The sequence below is a fragment of the Rhinoderma darwinii genome, chromosome 6 (assembly GCF_050947455.1).
Source record: "Rhinoderma darwinii isolate aRhiDar2 chromosome 6, aRhiDar2.hap1, whole genome shotgun sequence".
Lineage (NCBI taxonomy): Eukaryota > Metazoa > Chordata > Amphibia > Anura > Rhinodermatidae > Rhinoderma > Rhinoderma darwinii.
In genome coordinates, this window is record NC_134692.1 from 87,650,231 (window position 1) to 87,666,007 (window position 15,777).

At 43.4% G+C, this 15,777-nt stretch overlaps 1 protein-coding gene across 2 annotated transcripts in view; it reads right to left on the bottom strand.

Moving 5' to 3' along the window:
* Positions 1-15,777, bottom strand: part of FOXK1 (forkhead box K1) — a 246,252-nt gene that overhangs the window by 34,732 nt on the left and 195,743 nt on the right. For both annotated transcript variants that reach the window (XM_075830015.1, XM_075830014.1), the window contains exons 4-7: positions 11,592-11,738; positions 9,356-9,549; positions 9,100-9,245; positions 990-1,268 (exon numbers count right to left, since the gene is read on the bottom strand). In XM_075830015.1, the coding sequence (XP_075686130.1) occupies positions 990-1,268; positions 9,100-9,245; positions 9,356-9,549; positions 11,592-11,738 (766 nt within the window). The remainder of the gene's footprint in view (positions 1-989; positions 1,269-9,099; positions 9,246-9,355; positions 9,550-11,591; positions 11,739-15,777) is intronic.

The window sequence follows — 15,777 nt, forward strand, 5'->3', positions numbered from 1 at the left end:
ATATAGGACACGATTGCTGAATAAAAGAGTTTTGAGGATTTATTGAAGATATGTGCGTGTATGCACTCTTCATATCTTGAACATTTATTTCTAGGAGGTGTTGTACGTCTCAAATTACATTCACACAATGCATATTTGAGGCAGAAAAATCTGATGCAGATTTTAATGCGGATTTCCAAGTTATATGCCGCGGATCCACATGAGAATTAGCGAAGTTTAATGCTTTTCCGAGTGGTCTGCGTCACTAAGTGACAAACCACATATTAATGCAGATTTTAAATCCAGGCATAAAATGTAAAGACACACGTATAAAATTTACAGACACAAGGATTTCCTATTGAAATCCACAAGAGGTGTGGAAATCCATGTGAAATCTGACCTGTGTGAACATACTCTGCCCAGGTTTGACTTGTGGCCACAAATATGAATTTGTATGCATTTTTTCCAAACATTACAGGCGCCCATGAGTGTAAAGTTCTGTGTGTCATTTTCACAATATGCCAGGTGTCTACTTTAAGAAAATATTTGGGAATATAATATGAATGTGAAAATTGTCCCCAAACTTTTGGAAGAGCATGGGTTAAACTGCTTGCAATGTCCAGTCCTAAAACATGTTCACTTAAAAGGGTTTATCTCATAAAAACAAACCATTTCAATATGCCCTTCCAGAACCTGCGCCGTGTGTTTCATTGGAGGTTGATGACCCTCCATATGTGGTCATTTTCTAGCCAATAGCGGCGTACTGTCGGGAGAGAGGACTTTGCTAACCAGAGGGCGTGGCTTCACAAAGTGAAAAAAAATTGTGCTACACTTCTAATGTATGTATAAGGAAGTTGCCTATATTTTAATTTTCCACATATTTGTAAAGATTATATATAAAGCGACCAACTCCTTAAATACAAAAGGTAAAGTTAAAACTAATAGCATATAAACATGGTGTGTGCAACTGAACAAATAGCATCTTGTTTAAATGAAAAACATATTCTAACCTCTGACAGACGAGACCCCATCCATTAGTGTCCCACGTATTTCATCTCTGGACCAAGGTGGCCTCTGGCTTGCAATTATGTATCCATTTGCTGAATTGGTAGGTGTACTCACTACCTGAACCATGGTGACTGTGGGTGCTTGCTGCATCACATGTATGGCATGACTTGTTGGCTGTGAGGTCATGATAGAAGTGGGCATGTACGCCAAAGGCTTTGCCACAAAATTTGTTTGGGGTACAGGCTTTGCCATGATGACTGGACGAGCACTCACCGGAGAACCTGCCACAAAATATATATTTAAATTAAAAATATAAATACATACCGATTTATGTAGAATGAATAAATACATTACATAAACAAATATGTAAATAGATAAATAAGTCAAACCTGTGCAAGAACACAGCATCACAATCTTAAAAAATACCCAGTACCATATCTTTTACCGTACCCAGTTTACACGGGTGTTTTAGACGATAAACAGGTGGCAACCTAACAAATTATTTATAATATCGGATTGGTTGATGACAAAATATACTCTATAAAGCTGTGTTCACATCTGCGTTGGGCTCCCGTTCTGACGGAAAGCTCTGACGGAACGTCAGAACGGGACCCCGAGCAGACAGAAACGGACACGAACGGAAACTAGAGGTTTCCGTTTCCATCACCATTGATTTCAATGGTGACGGATCCGGTGCCCGTGGTTTCCGTTTGTCTCTGTTGTGCACCGGACCAGTCGTTTTGCCGGAAGCATTAGCGTACTCGACTATTACGCTGTTAGTAATAAGTGAAAGAAAGCAGTTTTTATTTTCTGTGAGGCACGAGGTGTGATGAATTTTGAACCTCCATGTGCCTCACATTAATACGAATTAACCCCATCATGTACCTCACACCCAATGTTGTCCATTACGACTGAGGAACATGATGGGGTTAATTACTATTAAGGTGAGGCACATGTAGGTTCAAAATTCATCACACCACGTGCCTCACATCAGAAAAAGGAAGAACATTGTTTTTTAAAGTATTGTTGGCAAAGTATCGTTTTGGTATCGAACATCGCAATACTACACAAAGTATTGGTATCGAAGTCCAAATTCTGGTATCGTGACAAACCTAGTCTATGTCTACAGCTTTAATGCCATTATGTAATTTCTTAATCCTGGTAGTATATTAAGGGTGGGAATTCTGTATTTAATATAGTTGCACTACAAGTAATCAATATTAGCTCAATTACATTTTTAATATCAACATTGCCTAACACCTTTTCGACATATGACGTATAGTTACATAGTTCGTACGTATAGTACATATGTCCATCAAGTTCAACCAAGAGATGGGAAAAAGGGAAGGGATGAAATAAAAATTCAACAAATTCATATGGGAGCGGATAATTTCCTAGAATGAAAAAATATATTTTCCTTTTTTAAAGCCATCTACTGTCCCTGCTGTGACCAGCTCCTGCGGTAGGCTATTCCACAGATTCACAGTTCTCACAGTAAAGAAGGCTTGTCGCCTCCGCAGATTGAACTTTTTTTTTCTCGAGACGGAGGGAGTGCCCCCTCGTCTTTTGAGGGGGTTTTACATGGAACAGGTTTTCACTATATTTCTTGTATGGGCCATTCATATATTTATATAAGTTAATCATGTCCCCCCTTAGTCGTCTCTTTTCAAGGCTAAATAGGTGTAAAGGATCTGCCAGGCACAGCTTCGGGGTTAACTCCCTTAATTAATCAGTCAGCACCTGAATCTACATCCCTGAGACTGACTCCAGCTTCCACCACTCAGGCTGGCAAGCTTAGGAGTGGGAGAGCCTATCGCAGCCTGGCCAGACTCAGCTAGCTCCCGCCCTCTGTCTATTTATACCTGCATTTCCTGTTCCTCCGTTGATTGTTTATTTTCTGCTCTCGGACTTATTTATGACGAGACTGACAGGACTGCCTTTGCCGAGAGTCAGCTGGTGACCTTACGTCAGGGTAAGAGACCTGTTGAGGAGTATTGCTCTGACTTTAGGAAGTGGTGCGTAGCTTCTCGGTGGAATGACCCTGCCTTAAGGTGCCAGTTTAGGTTGGGTCTGTCGAATGCCCTGAAAGACCTGCTAGTTAGCTATCCCTCTTCTGACTCCCTAGACCAGGCTATGGCTTTAGCGGTAGGACTTGACCGACGTCTCAGGGAACGACAACATGAACGTTTATGTGTTTTCTCCTCCGACTCCCCCATGATGCCTCCCGAAGTTCCGTTGCTTCGTTCCTCCCCGAAAGACTCAGAGATACCTATGCAACTCGGGGCCTCCGTGTCCCCCCAACAATGTAGAGAATTCCGCAGGAAGAATGGTCTCTGCTTCTACTGTGGGGATGACAAGCATCAAGTGAACAACTGTCCTAAGCGTAAGAATGCAGCCAGAGAACTTCCGCGCCTAAGTGATCATCGGGGAGGTCACTTGGGCGCACAGGTATTTCCAGTAAATAGGAAACGTACTAAGATCTTGCTTCCCTTTCAGGTCTCTTTTGGTGGTAGGTCTGCTACCGGCAGTGCATTCGTGGATTCAGGGTCCTCTACTAATATTATGTCTGTGGAATTTGCTATGTCTCTTGCTATGCCTCTGATTGATTTGCCTAAACTTATCCCGGTAGTGGGTATCGACTCCACTCCTCTTGCTAATGGTTATTTTACACAGCATACCCCTGTTTTTGAACTCCTTGTTGGCTCCATGCATTTGGAGCAATGCTCTGTACTGTTGATGCAGGGATTATCGTACGATTTGGTTCTAGGCCTTCCCTGGTTGCAGTTGCATAATCCCACGTTTGACTGGAATACTGGGGAGCTAACCAAATGGGGTAATGAATGTTGTACGTCATGTTTTTCTGTTAATTCTATTTCTCCCCCTGAGGAGGCGAATACGCTACCCGAGTTTGTTCAGGACTTCGCTGATGTTTTCTCTAGGGAGGCCTCCGAAGTGTTACCTCCTCATAGAGAATACGATTGCGCTATCGAATTGGTACCAGGAGCTAAGCTTCCTAAGGGTAGGATATTTAATCTTTCTTGTCCCGAACGTGAAGCCATGAGAGAGTATATCCAGGAATCCCTGGCCAAGGGTTACATTCGTCCCTCTTCTTCTCCGGTAGGTGCTGGCTTCTTCTTCGTGGGGAAGAAGGATGGTGGTCTTAGGCCATGCATTGACTACCGTAGCCTGAATAAGGTCACGGTAAGGAACCAGTATCCCCTTCCTTTGATTCCTGATCTCTTTAATCAGGTTCAGGGGGCCCAATGGTTCTCTAAATTGGATCTACGGGGGACGTATAACCTTATTCGCATCAAAGAGGGGGATGAGTGGAAGACTGCGTTTAACACGCCCGAAGGCCATTTCGAATACCTCGTCATGCCCTTTGGGTTGTGTAATGCCCCTGCGGTCTTCCAGAATTTCATAAATGAGATTTTGAGAAATTACCTGGGGATATTTCTTGTAGTGTACCTTGATGACATACTGGTGTTTTCCAAGGACTGGTCCTCCCACATTGAGCATGTCAGGAAGGTGCTCCAGGTCCTTCGGGAAAACAAACTGTTTGCCAAAACTGAAAAATGTGTGTTTGGGGTACAGGAGATACCATTTTTGGGTCAAATCCTCACTCCTCATGAATTCCGCATGGACCCCGCCAAGGTTCAGGCTGTGGCGGAATGGGTCCAACCTGCCTCCCTGAAGGCGTTACAGTGTTTTTTGGGGTTCGCTAATTATTACAGGAGATTTATTGCTAACTTCTCGGTCATCGCTAAGCCTCTTACGGACCTCACTCGCAAAGGTGCTTATCTCCTCCACTGGCCTCCTGAGGCTGTCCAGGCTTTTGAGGTCCTTAAGAAGTGCTTTATCTCGGCCCCGGTGCTGGTTCAGCCCAACCAAATGGAGCCATTTATCGTGGAAGTTGACGCATCTGAGGTGGGAGTGGGGGCTGTCTTGTCCCAGGGTACCAGGTCCCTCACCCATCTCCGCCCCTGTGCCTACTTCTCCAGGAAGTTTTCGCCAACTGAGAGTAACTATGATATTGGCAACCGCGAACTCTTAGCCATTAAATGGGCATTTGAAGAGTGGCGCCACTTCCTGGAGGGGGCTAGACACCAGGTAACGGTCCTTACCGACCACAAGAATCTGGTTTTCCTAGAATCTGCCCGGAGGCTAAACCCGAGACAAGCTCGATGGGCGTTATTTTTTACCAGATTCAATTTTTTGGTTACCTATAGGGCTGGGTCTAAAAATATTAAGGCTGATGCACTGTCGCGTAGCTTCATGGCCAGCCCTCCTTCGGAGGAAGATCCTGCTTGTATTTTGCCTCCAGGTAGAATCATTTCCTCGATCGATTCTGATTTAGTCTCTGAAATTGCTGCTGATCAAGGTTCAGCTCCCGGGAACCTTCCTGAGAACAAGCTGTTTGTTCCCCTGCAATTCCGGCTAAGGGTACTTAGGGAAAATCATGACTCCGCACTATCTGGTCATCCAGGCATCCTGGGTACCAAACACCTCATTACCAGAAATTATTGGTGGCCTGGGTTGCCTAAAGACGTTAAGGCCTACGTCGCCGCTTGTGAGGTTTGTGCTAGGTCCAAGACTCCCAGGTCCCGACCAGCGGGCTTACTGCTTTCGTTGCCCATTCCCCAGAGACCTTGGACACATATCTCCATGGATTTTATCACCGATTTGCCTCCATCCCAAGGCAAGTCGGTGGTGTGGGTGGTGGTAGACCGCTTCAGTAAGATGTGCCACTTTGTGCCCCTCAAGAAACTACCCAACGCCAAGACGTTGGCTACCTTGTTTGTCAAACACATCCTGCGTCTCCATGGGGTCCCTGTCAATATTGTTTCGGACAGAGGGGTACAATTTGTTTCATTGTTTTGGAGAGCCTTCTGTATGAAGTTGGGGATTGATCTGTCCTTCTCCTCTGCCTTCCATCCTGAAACCAATGGTCAAACGGAGAGGACTAATCAATCTCTAGAACAATACTTAAGGTGTTTTGTCTCTGACTGTCAATATGATTGGGTCTCATTCATTCCCCTCGCCGAATTTTCCCTTAATAACCGGGTCAGTAACTCGTCAGGGGTCTCTCCCTTTTTCTGTAATTTTGGGTTTAATCCACGGTTCTCCTCCGTTTCACCTGGTAGTTCCAACAATCCCGAGGTAGAGGTCGTTCATCGGGAATTGAGCACAGTCTGGGCCCAGGTTCAGAAGAACCTAGAGGCGTCCCAGAGCGTCCAAAAAACTCAGGCTGATAGAAAACGTTCTGCTAACCCCCTGTTTATGGTCGGGGATCTGGTGTGGTTGTCGTCTAGGAACTTGCGTCTCAAGGTTCCGTCCAAGAAGTTTGCTCCCCGGTTTATTGGGCCGTATAAGGTCATTGAGGTCCTCAATCCTGTCTCCTTCCGGCTGGAGTTACCCCTGTCTTTTCGTATACACGACGTGTTTCATGCCTCCCTCCTTAAACGCTGCTCCCCGTCCTTGGCTCCCTCGAGGAGACCTCCTGTTCCCGTCCTCACCCCTGAGGGGGTGGAATTCGAGGTGGCCAGGATTGTGGACAGCAAGATGGTCCAAGGCTCCCTCCAGTACCTGGTCCATTGGAGAGGTTACGGGCCCGAGGAGAGGACTTGGGTACCCGCCCGGGATGTTCACGCTGGGGTATTGGTCAGGAGGTTCCACCTGCGTTTCCCCAGTAAGCCAGGTCCACTTAGAAAGGGTCCGGTGGCCCCTCATAAAAGGGGGGGTACTGTAAAGGATCTGCCAGGCACAGCTTCGGGGTTAACTCCCTTAATTAATCAGTCAGCACCTGAATCTACATCCCTGAGACTGACTCCAGCTTCCACCTTAGGCTGGCAAGCTTAGGAGTGGGAGAGCCTATCGCAGCCTGGCCAGACTCAGCTAGCTCCCGCCCTGTCTATTTATACCTGCATTTCCTGTTCCTCCTTGCTTGTTATTATTTTTCGTGTGGTTTCCTGGCCCAGCTACAGCTCCTTCTATTTTGTTCCTGCTCCATACAGTCCCTGGCTTACGGACTACTCTTCTGCTCCTCGTTTGGTACCTCGCACACTACTGGCTTGACTCGGCTCGTTCACCACTCTGGTTGCTCACGGTGTTGCCGTGGGCAACTGCCCCTTTCCCTTGCTTGTATTCCCTTGTATGTTTGTCGTGTTTGTCGTGCACTTACTGAGTGCAGGGACCGCCGCCCAGTTGTACCCCGTCGCCAAGGGCGGGTCGTTGCAAGTAGGCAGGGACAGAGTGGCGGGTAGATTAGGGCTCACTTGTCCGTTTCCCTACCTCCCGGTCATTACAATAGGTTTAATTATTTTAATCTTTCCTCATAACTTGGATTCTCCATCCCCCTTATTAGTTTAATTGCTATTCTTTGTATGTATTCCAACTCGAGGGCTTTCTATGAACTGGAGCCCAGAACTGAACTGCATATTCTAGATGAGGCCGCACTAATGCTTTCTAAAGTGGTAATATTATATCCCTGTCCCGCGAGTCTATGCCTCTTTTAATACACGACAATATCTTGCTGGCCTTAGAAGCAGCTGACTGACACTGCATGCTCTTATTTAATCTATGATCTACAAGTACTCCCAGATCCTTCTCAACAATTGACTCTCCCAGTGTAGCTCCCTATAAGACATATGATGCATGCAGATTTTGGTACCCAGATGCATAGCTTTAAATCTGTGCAACATGTAGAAATGAAAAATGGCTGGCACTGCCTTAGCTTGCAATGTCACAGACTCTGTGCTTCAGCTGGCTGGGACCTGGAGTGCGACAGCCTTTGTCTGGTGGTGCTCAGTGCTTGTTGAAGTTAGTTTCAGCAAATGACAACATGTAGAAAGGAAGACAGCACGGCACTCACCATTTGCAAAAGGTTTCTCTTTATTCCAGGATTGAGGCACGCCTTGATAAAGCGTCTGAAAGACGTGAAACAGTCGGCTCTGTTGTCTTTTGAATCCCGTGTTGCCTGCCTCAATTCTGGAATAAAGAGAAACCTTTTGCAAATGGTGAGTGCCGTGCTGTCTGCCTTTCTACATGTTGTAACTTTAAATCTATCTACATTAAACCTAATTTTTCAAGTGGATGCTCAAACACTTAGTGTGTCCAAACCAGCTTGTAATTTACGAACAACTTCCATAGACTGAACAATACTACATAGCTTGGTGTCATCTGCAAAAATAGAAACAGTGCTATTAATTACATCCTCTATATCATTAATAAATTAGTTGAATAATAGTGGTCCCAGCTAATGTCATAGCTAGATAGGCGGAGTATGCAGAAGGCTCATATGCTACTCCATGCTACTCGATTGTCGGCTGTATGATACAGCCGACACTTCATTGTAACTTGCGCGATCCCATTCGACCAATATCCCACTCGTTTAACCCCTTAGATGGCGTGGTCAAAAGCGACCGTAGCACCGAAGCCATTATAGAGAGGGGGATGGTTCCCTCCTGCAGCCCATCGCAGACTGTCAGAATCATGATATACTGCAATACCTTAGTATTGCAGTATATTGTGCAAGTGATACAATGATCGCTGGTTTATGTCCCCTATGGGGGCTAATAAAAAAGTAAAATAAAGTTGTTTTTTTACGTACAAGATAAATATTAAAACTTCAAATTGGTATTGCCGTGTCCATAAAAGTCTAAATTATTACAATTTAACGTTATTTAATAACGGAAAACAAATTTTATTTTTAACAATTATTGTTTTCCTTGTAAATGTAGTAAAACATTTAAAAAAAACTATATAAATTTGGCATTGCCATAATTGTGTTGACCTGCAGAATAAAGCTAACATGTTGTTTTTATTGCACGGTGACCGATGTAAAAACAAAACCCATGTAACAATGGAGGAATCAGGGTTTTTTCCCCACTCCACAAATATTTCTTTTTTCCCGTTTCCTAGGACATTATATGATACAATAAACGGTGCCATGAAAAACTACATCTTCTTCCGCAAAAACCAAGCCCTCATAAGTCATTATTGATGGAAAAATAAAAAAGTTATGGCTTTTAGAAGATCGGGAGGAAAAAAAATAAATGAAAATCCGAAAAATGGCTGAGGGGTTAAAGGAATTATGTTAATATTAGCATTAACCTGGTGCACTCTGGGAGTATCGATATTCTGGAACAGAGGCCATCTTAAAACCAAAATCATGAGGAATGGGGGATCCTTCTCGAGACATGCTGTCAGGGGTCTGCAAGCCACAGGAATCTGGATAAGTCGGGGAAGCTGGTGCACTCCTAGAACAAGTAGAGTAATTGTTATTTTAAGCTAAATAAGGTGTCTGAAAACAAATAAAAAAAGAAAAAATAAACCGGAATGAAAACCTAAAACAAGCTAAAATTATTACCTCGAGGAAAGTGGTCCAAAGGGAGTGCGGAAGGATGAAAGACCCCGCTGCCTGCGTTTTCTAAATGCCTGCTCAACAAGCTTGGCTTCAGATGTAGGATCAATACTCCAAAATGAACCTTTTCCAGGTTCCTCTTGAGAACGTGGTACTTTTATAAAATACCGATTCAGTGACAGATTGTGACGTATAGAGTTCTAAAGAGAAAAAGAAAATAGTCATAACAATAACAAAAAAAAAAAGGGTCTGTGTCACTTTATCCAGCAAGGATATTGTAAATAATGAATCCATGAGCAAATTATTTAAAATACAGATGCAGACTGCTGCTCTAGTAAAGCTCTAGTTTCTGTAACTACCAAAGTGGTCAACGGTTGTACACTGACTATGGGGAAAGTGGTCGGTGTAAATCAGGGAGGGGGGGGGGGTCACAAGTCCGTTCGAGAATGAAATACCCCATGGAAGGTATTGTATAGGATTAGAAAAACATGACAGCTTTCTTTTTTTTTAAAAACAGAGTCACAACTGTGTGTGTGTGTTGGATTGCAGCTCAGCGCCATTCACTTAATTGAAGCAGAGCTGCAATACCAGACACAACCCATAGACAGGTGTGGTACTATTTCTGAAAACGCAGCCATGTTTTTCTAATCCTGTACAATCCCTTTGAGGGGATTGTACAAGATGGAAAAACATATTTACTGATTTACACTAGACATCCACGGCAGGCTTATTTAGATGTGCCATAAAAAGGCTAATGCATCGGAATAAGGCTCCTTAGTGACCACTGTGAAAACGCGTATTGGCGGTCACTAAGGGGTTAATCATTGAAGTGTTTCATTCAGTCCCATTGCCACAGGTGTATAAAATCAAGAACATAGCCATGCAGTTTGAAAGAATTGCTCGTTCTAAAGAGATCACTGAATTCGAGCGTGGTACTGTAATAGGATGCCACCGTTGCAATAAGTCCGTTCCTGATCAAAATGTGTTTTTTTTTGCTGCAACCTCTTTTCCAACATCAGTGTCAGACCTAAAAAATGCTTTTCTGCATGACTGGGCAAAGAATCCCAGAGACACACTTCAAAATTTTAGGAGTGGAAGCTGTTTTAGCTCCAAAATGGGGACCAACTCCATATTAATTCCTAAGGATTTAAAATGGGATGTCATAAAACTCATGTAGCTGTAATGTGTAGGTGTCCCAATATTTTTGTCCATATAATGTATGTAATGAAAAAAGAAAACCGTGAATACAAACTCATTCAAAACAATGGCCTCAAGCAGAGGGAAGATTGATTTGTAAAAGGAGCACTCTTTAATTCATTTATTATTACAGAACTATAGCTGACTAGGCAATTTTTCCAATTAAAAAAAACAACAACCTTACAGCCTTGGTCATACTCTGGTGTAATGTATGGGAATATAGTTACTACATTAGTACAACTCTGTATATTTCCCACACTTATCTGTACATTTTTAACTGCCAGCAAGTTACAAATGTTACTTAGTGATGATAAACTGTGAATGACAGGAGGGAACCGTAGTGGGATATAGAAAATTCTGATAACACCCACAGTCTATTGAAATATTGGTGCAGCAATAAAACAATGAACCACGTCTAAAAAGTATAGTCTTTAACCTTTTATCTGATTAGAATATTCTAAATCCACAATACCAAATCCTATTTTTACATCCTCATAAAAGGCTTATTTTCTGAACAGTGTGACACCACCATGGAAGATCATGTGCCATGTGTAATATAATTAGTTATGTCACTGTCCATAGATTGATTTAAACATAAAATGATGATAAATGAAATGTTATTATAAAAGGGGCTGCTCACATCTGCGCTGGAAGCACTTTTCGGTGCCTCTGTCGCAGATCCGGCAGGGATTACTGGAAACAATATCGTAGAATGCTGCGCTATTGTTTCTGGTAAAGTCACAGATACTTTGATGTAAAACCGACGGAACCCATTGAAGTATCCATTGTGCAACAAAACCGTTGCATCCTGTATTCCTTTGTTCTGTTCTACTTTCGGAGCAGAACAACGGAATACCCCAATGCAGATGTGAACAGCCCGCAAGACAAAATCAGAAACCACCAAGGAGGACAGAAAAGTATAGATTTCTGTGACACAAACACTTTTAGAGCAAGGGTCAACTAGCAGCATTATTCTAACTAACCCTCTGACTAATAGACAACCCATCAATACCATGTACAGTACTTCTTACAGAAAAATACTTACTTGCCAGCCTTTATCAGCAGACCTGTAGTAAGGATAATGCTTAGTAATATGAGCATAAATTCCACTCAATGTGAGTTGTCGATCTTTTGCACAGGAGATTGCTTGAACAATAAGCTGTGCATATGAATATGGAGGCTTGGATTCATCCTAAGAAAAAAAATTACAAGATATAACGTTTACTGAAGTATAATGCATACACCATAAATGTATACAACCAAGGAAAATTTTGTTTAGGGATGGTGAAAATGTTAGGAACAAAGTTATGCCGATGACAATCAATGAATGCTATTTACTGCTATGATAGAACACCACCATTCATAGATACAAATGTTGTTTAGGTTTCAAAGAAAGGCCAATGTGTTGGGCCCTGTTCAAACGGAATGCCTTTGCAGGCAGATTCTGTGAACTGCCTGCCTTCTTACTGCGATTTTCGCCTGCGGTCATTGAGCACCATGGGCAAAAAGCGCTGTGAAAAATGCTCTCTCTGCCTCCCGTTGACTTCAATGGGATGTCAGAGGCGGAACCGCGGCAAGAAAGAGCATGCCGCTTTTTTTTACCGCGAGTGGCTAAAAACCGCCTCTGCCTCCCAGTGAAATCAATGGGAGACTGTTTTGAATGTTTTTTGCTGCTGATTCCGGTAAGGTTTCCATGTCAAAAAACGGTGTGTGAACTGGGCCTTAAGATTTTGATAGTGGAAGTTTAAATGGCCAACTAGGAGCATATGTTTTAACCCCTAAGGACCAAGCCTATTTTGGCCATCAGGCACAGCCCCATTTTTCAAATATGACATGTCACTCTATGTGGTAATAAATGTGGAATGCTTTTACTTATCAAAGTGATTTTGAGAACGTTTTTTCATAACACATTGCACTTTATCTTTTTTATTTTTAATATAAATTCAGTTTATTTAGAAGATTCAGATTTATACAAGGTTAAGTTGCCAAACAGTTCAACATGAACAAAACAAGCATTATACATTTTAACAGTGCAGACATATCACAGATCGGAAATAAAGAACGAGCACAATATATTAGCATATTCCAACTTGTATTTCCTCAGTCACTTAGTCAACAGTGTCAGGGCGGATTTACACGAACGTGATATACGTCCGTGCAACGCGCGTGTTTTTCACGCGCCTCGCACGGACCTATATTAGTCTATGGGGCAGTGCAGACGGTCAGTGATTTTTGCGCAGCGTTAGTCCGCTGCGTAAAACTCACGACAGGTCCTATATTTCTGTGTTTTTCGCGCATCACGCACCCATTGAAGTCAATGGGTGCGTGAAAATCACACGCACCACACGGAAGCACTTCCGTGGGACGCGCGTGATTCGCGCAACAGAAGTCAAAAGTATGTTTGCAAACAGAAAAGCACAACGTGCTTTTCTGTTTACAAGCATCCAAACGGAGTATCATAATGATGGCGGCTGCGTGAAAATCACGCAGCCGCACATCCTATGTGATGCCACACGGAGATGTTAAGTGCCTTTACGCTCGTGTAAATCCCCCCTTAGAAATAGTACACCAGGAGGCCCAAATCTTGTCAAATTTAGTAGGACATTTACGATGTTGGTACAGAACCTTTTCGTGTGGTAGTGTGCCATTTACAAGAGATTTCCACTGGGCCAAAATAGGGACCACAGTCGCCATCCAGCATAGTGCAATGGCTTTTCGGCCATAAACAAAGCTTCGCGTAGAATATTGTTTTGATGGTGTGAGTAAGAGTCGTCAGTCAGATCAAAAAAAGGCAAAATAATGGGTCCTGAGTAACAGGAGCCCCCATTACCCATGAAAGGTATAGCAAGATCTCACCCCAAAAAGACACAATGTATGGACATGCCCAAATTAAATGCCAAAAATCAGCGGCCTCCTGTTGACATCTCGGACACTCAGTGGATGGGATTGCTCCCATCCTAGGTAGCAGAATCGGCGTTAGATAAGCCCGGTGACTGATATATAACTGTGTAAGTCTATCATTAGCTGCCAGTGATACCAGTAAGAGAGAGAGGACAGCATATTTTCCCAATCATTATCAGAGATAAGAGGAATAACCCCCCAACCATCCTGCCTTAGCAGGTGGAATGCGTTTAGAACATGTTTTTTGCACTAGTGATGTATAAAGAGAGGACATTCGACCAATTCGATCTCCAGCAGAATATATAGTTATTATCTCAAGAGTTTGCAAAGTGTGTTGAGGATAACCTGGGATTTGTATAGTGAGGGCATGCCAGAGCAGCAGATACCGAATGAAGGCTCGAGGGGAAATCTCGTATTTTTGTTGCAATTGCTCAAAAGTCAACGATAAATTACCCTCTACCAGATGTGTTAGGTAGGTGATACCAAGGTCCTCCCAAAATTCAGAACCCTCAAGTTGATGTAATTCTCGAAGCAGGAGGTTATGTTATAAGGGCCAGGAATCAAGGCGTCCTGTAATATCATAGTTTGAGTGAGGTCCACACTTGCTTTGCCACGTGATGCAACAGAGTCAGTATAAGCCCTGAAGTTGGGGCTCCCCCTTCAAGGTATACCAGCAGGTCCGACATGCCCATCCCACCCCCAGAAAACATTCATCTCCAGCATAGTGCTCCGGTGATATCCAGGGACCCAGATACCTCAATTGAGAGGCCACGTAATAACATAATACAGAAAGAAGTTGGGAAGGGCCATACCACCCAGGTCTTTAGGGTGTTTCAATAATTCCAAACTAAAATTTAATTCAGGACCCTGTCCAGAGAAATAATACCAATAGACTATCCATTGCTTTAAAAAAAAGATCTTGGGATGGGGGGCCCAGGTATGCTAGAAGATATACAGAAGTTTGGGTAGAATCAACTGCTTGACCAGGTGGACCCACCCAATGAGAGATAGGGCTAGCTTACGCTAGGTCGCAGTCTTATTTCTAACCCATGCAGGGATGGAAGCAAATATAATACCCAAATACTTAAAGGTAGGGACCACCTGCAGGGGAAGCCCCCAGCCACCAAATCAGGATGTACATTATCCAAAGAATACAACCGATTTCCCCCAATTGACACGGAGGCCTGAATAGCGACCAAACTCATCTATGATTGACATAGCTGCCGCCAAAGAATTTCGAGTATCTTAATAAAATAGTATCAGATCATCAGCATATAGTACAAGCTTCGAGGCAGCCCCCCTTCAGGTGAACCCAAGGACCTCCCCAGAGGATCTAAGATATATGGCTAGCATCTCAATGGCCAGCGCAAACAGCACCAGGAACAGGGGGCAGCCCTGCCTAGTTCCCCAGATCAGAGAAAAGGTGCCCGACAGAACCCATTAGTTAGTACATTGGCGATACATATGGGAGTTGTACCCATGTACAGAACACGCTCCCAAAACCTCCCATTCCAAATAATCAAAGGCTTTTGCCGGATCAAGGGAAATCAAGGTTCTATCACCAACCCAGTCATGCACTATAGAGTTATATATATGAACCTGAGATTAATAGAGGTAGATTTGGTTGGCATAAAGCCCATTTGATCACAGTGTATTATATCTAGGATAAACTTATTTAGTCGTTTAGTCGTAGGGCCAGGACTTTAGAAAAATTTTGCAGTTAATGTTAATGAAGGAAATTGGTCGATACGATCTGCATTCCCCTCCAACCTCATCCGGTTTGGGAATAACAACTATGGTTGCGTCATTCAGGGAGGGAGGAAGTCAACCCTACCAGAAACCCTGTATTATGGGTAGCAAGGACCTGAGGTATGAGTATATCCTGGTACCGAGTGTAAACATCCGGGGAAAGGCCATCAAGACCGGTTGCCTTCCCAGAGGGAAGTAGGAAAATTAGGCCTTTGAAATCTCCTCTACATTAAGAGAGGCATTAAGGGCTTCAATCTGTTCAGTCGTAAGGGTTGGGCAAGCAAGGGGGTGTAAATAGGCCTTAATGGCGCTGGGAGGTATACGGAGGTATAAAGAGTAGAGTAAAATTGCCGAAATACAACAGATATGGCAAAGACTGAAGTGACAGTAAGAAGCTTACTGGACTGATTGCCCAATTACAAAAATCTTTGCTTACAAAAAAACTGCCTACGTTCAGCCTTAAGATTCAAAAGCAAATTATAGGACCTCTGTAAACTCATGTACTAAAGTTGGCAGGAGTAGGATCAGAGACGTAGCTCTGCTTCAAGCAATTTATCTGCTGCATACTCCTCCGATTCCCG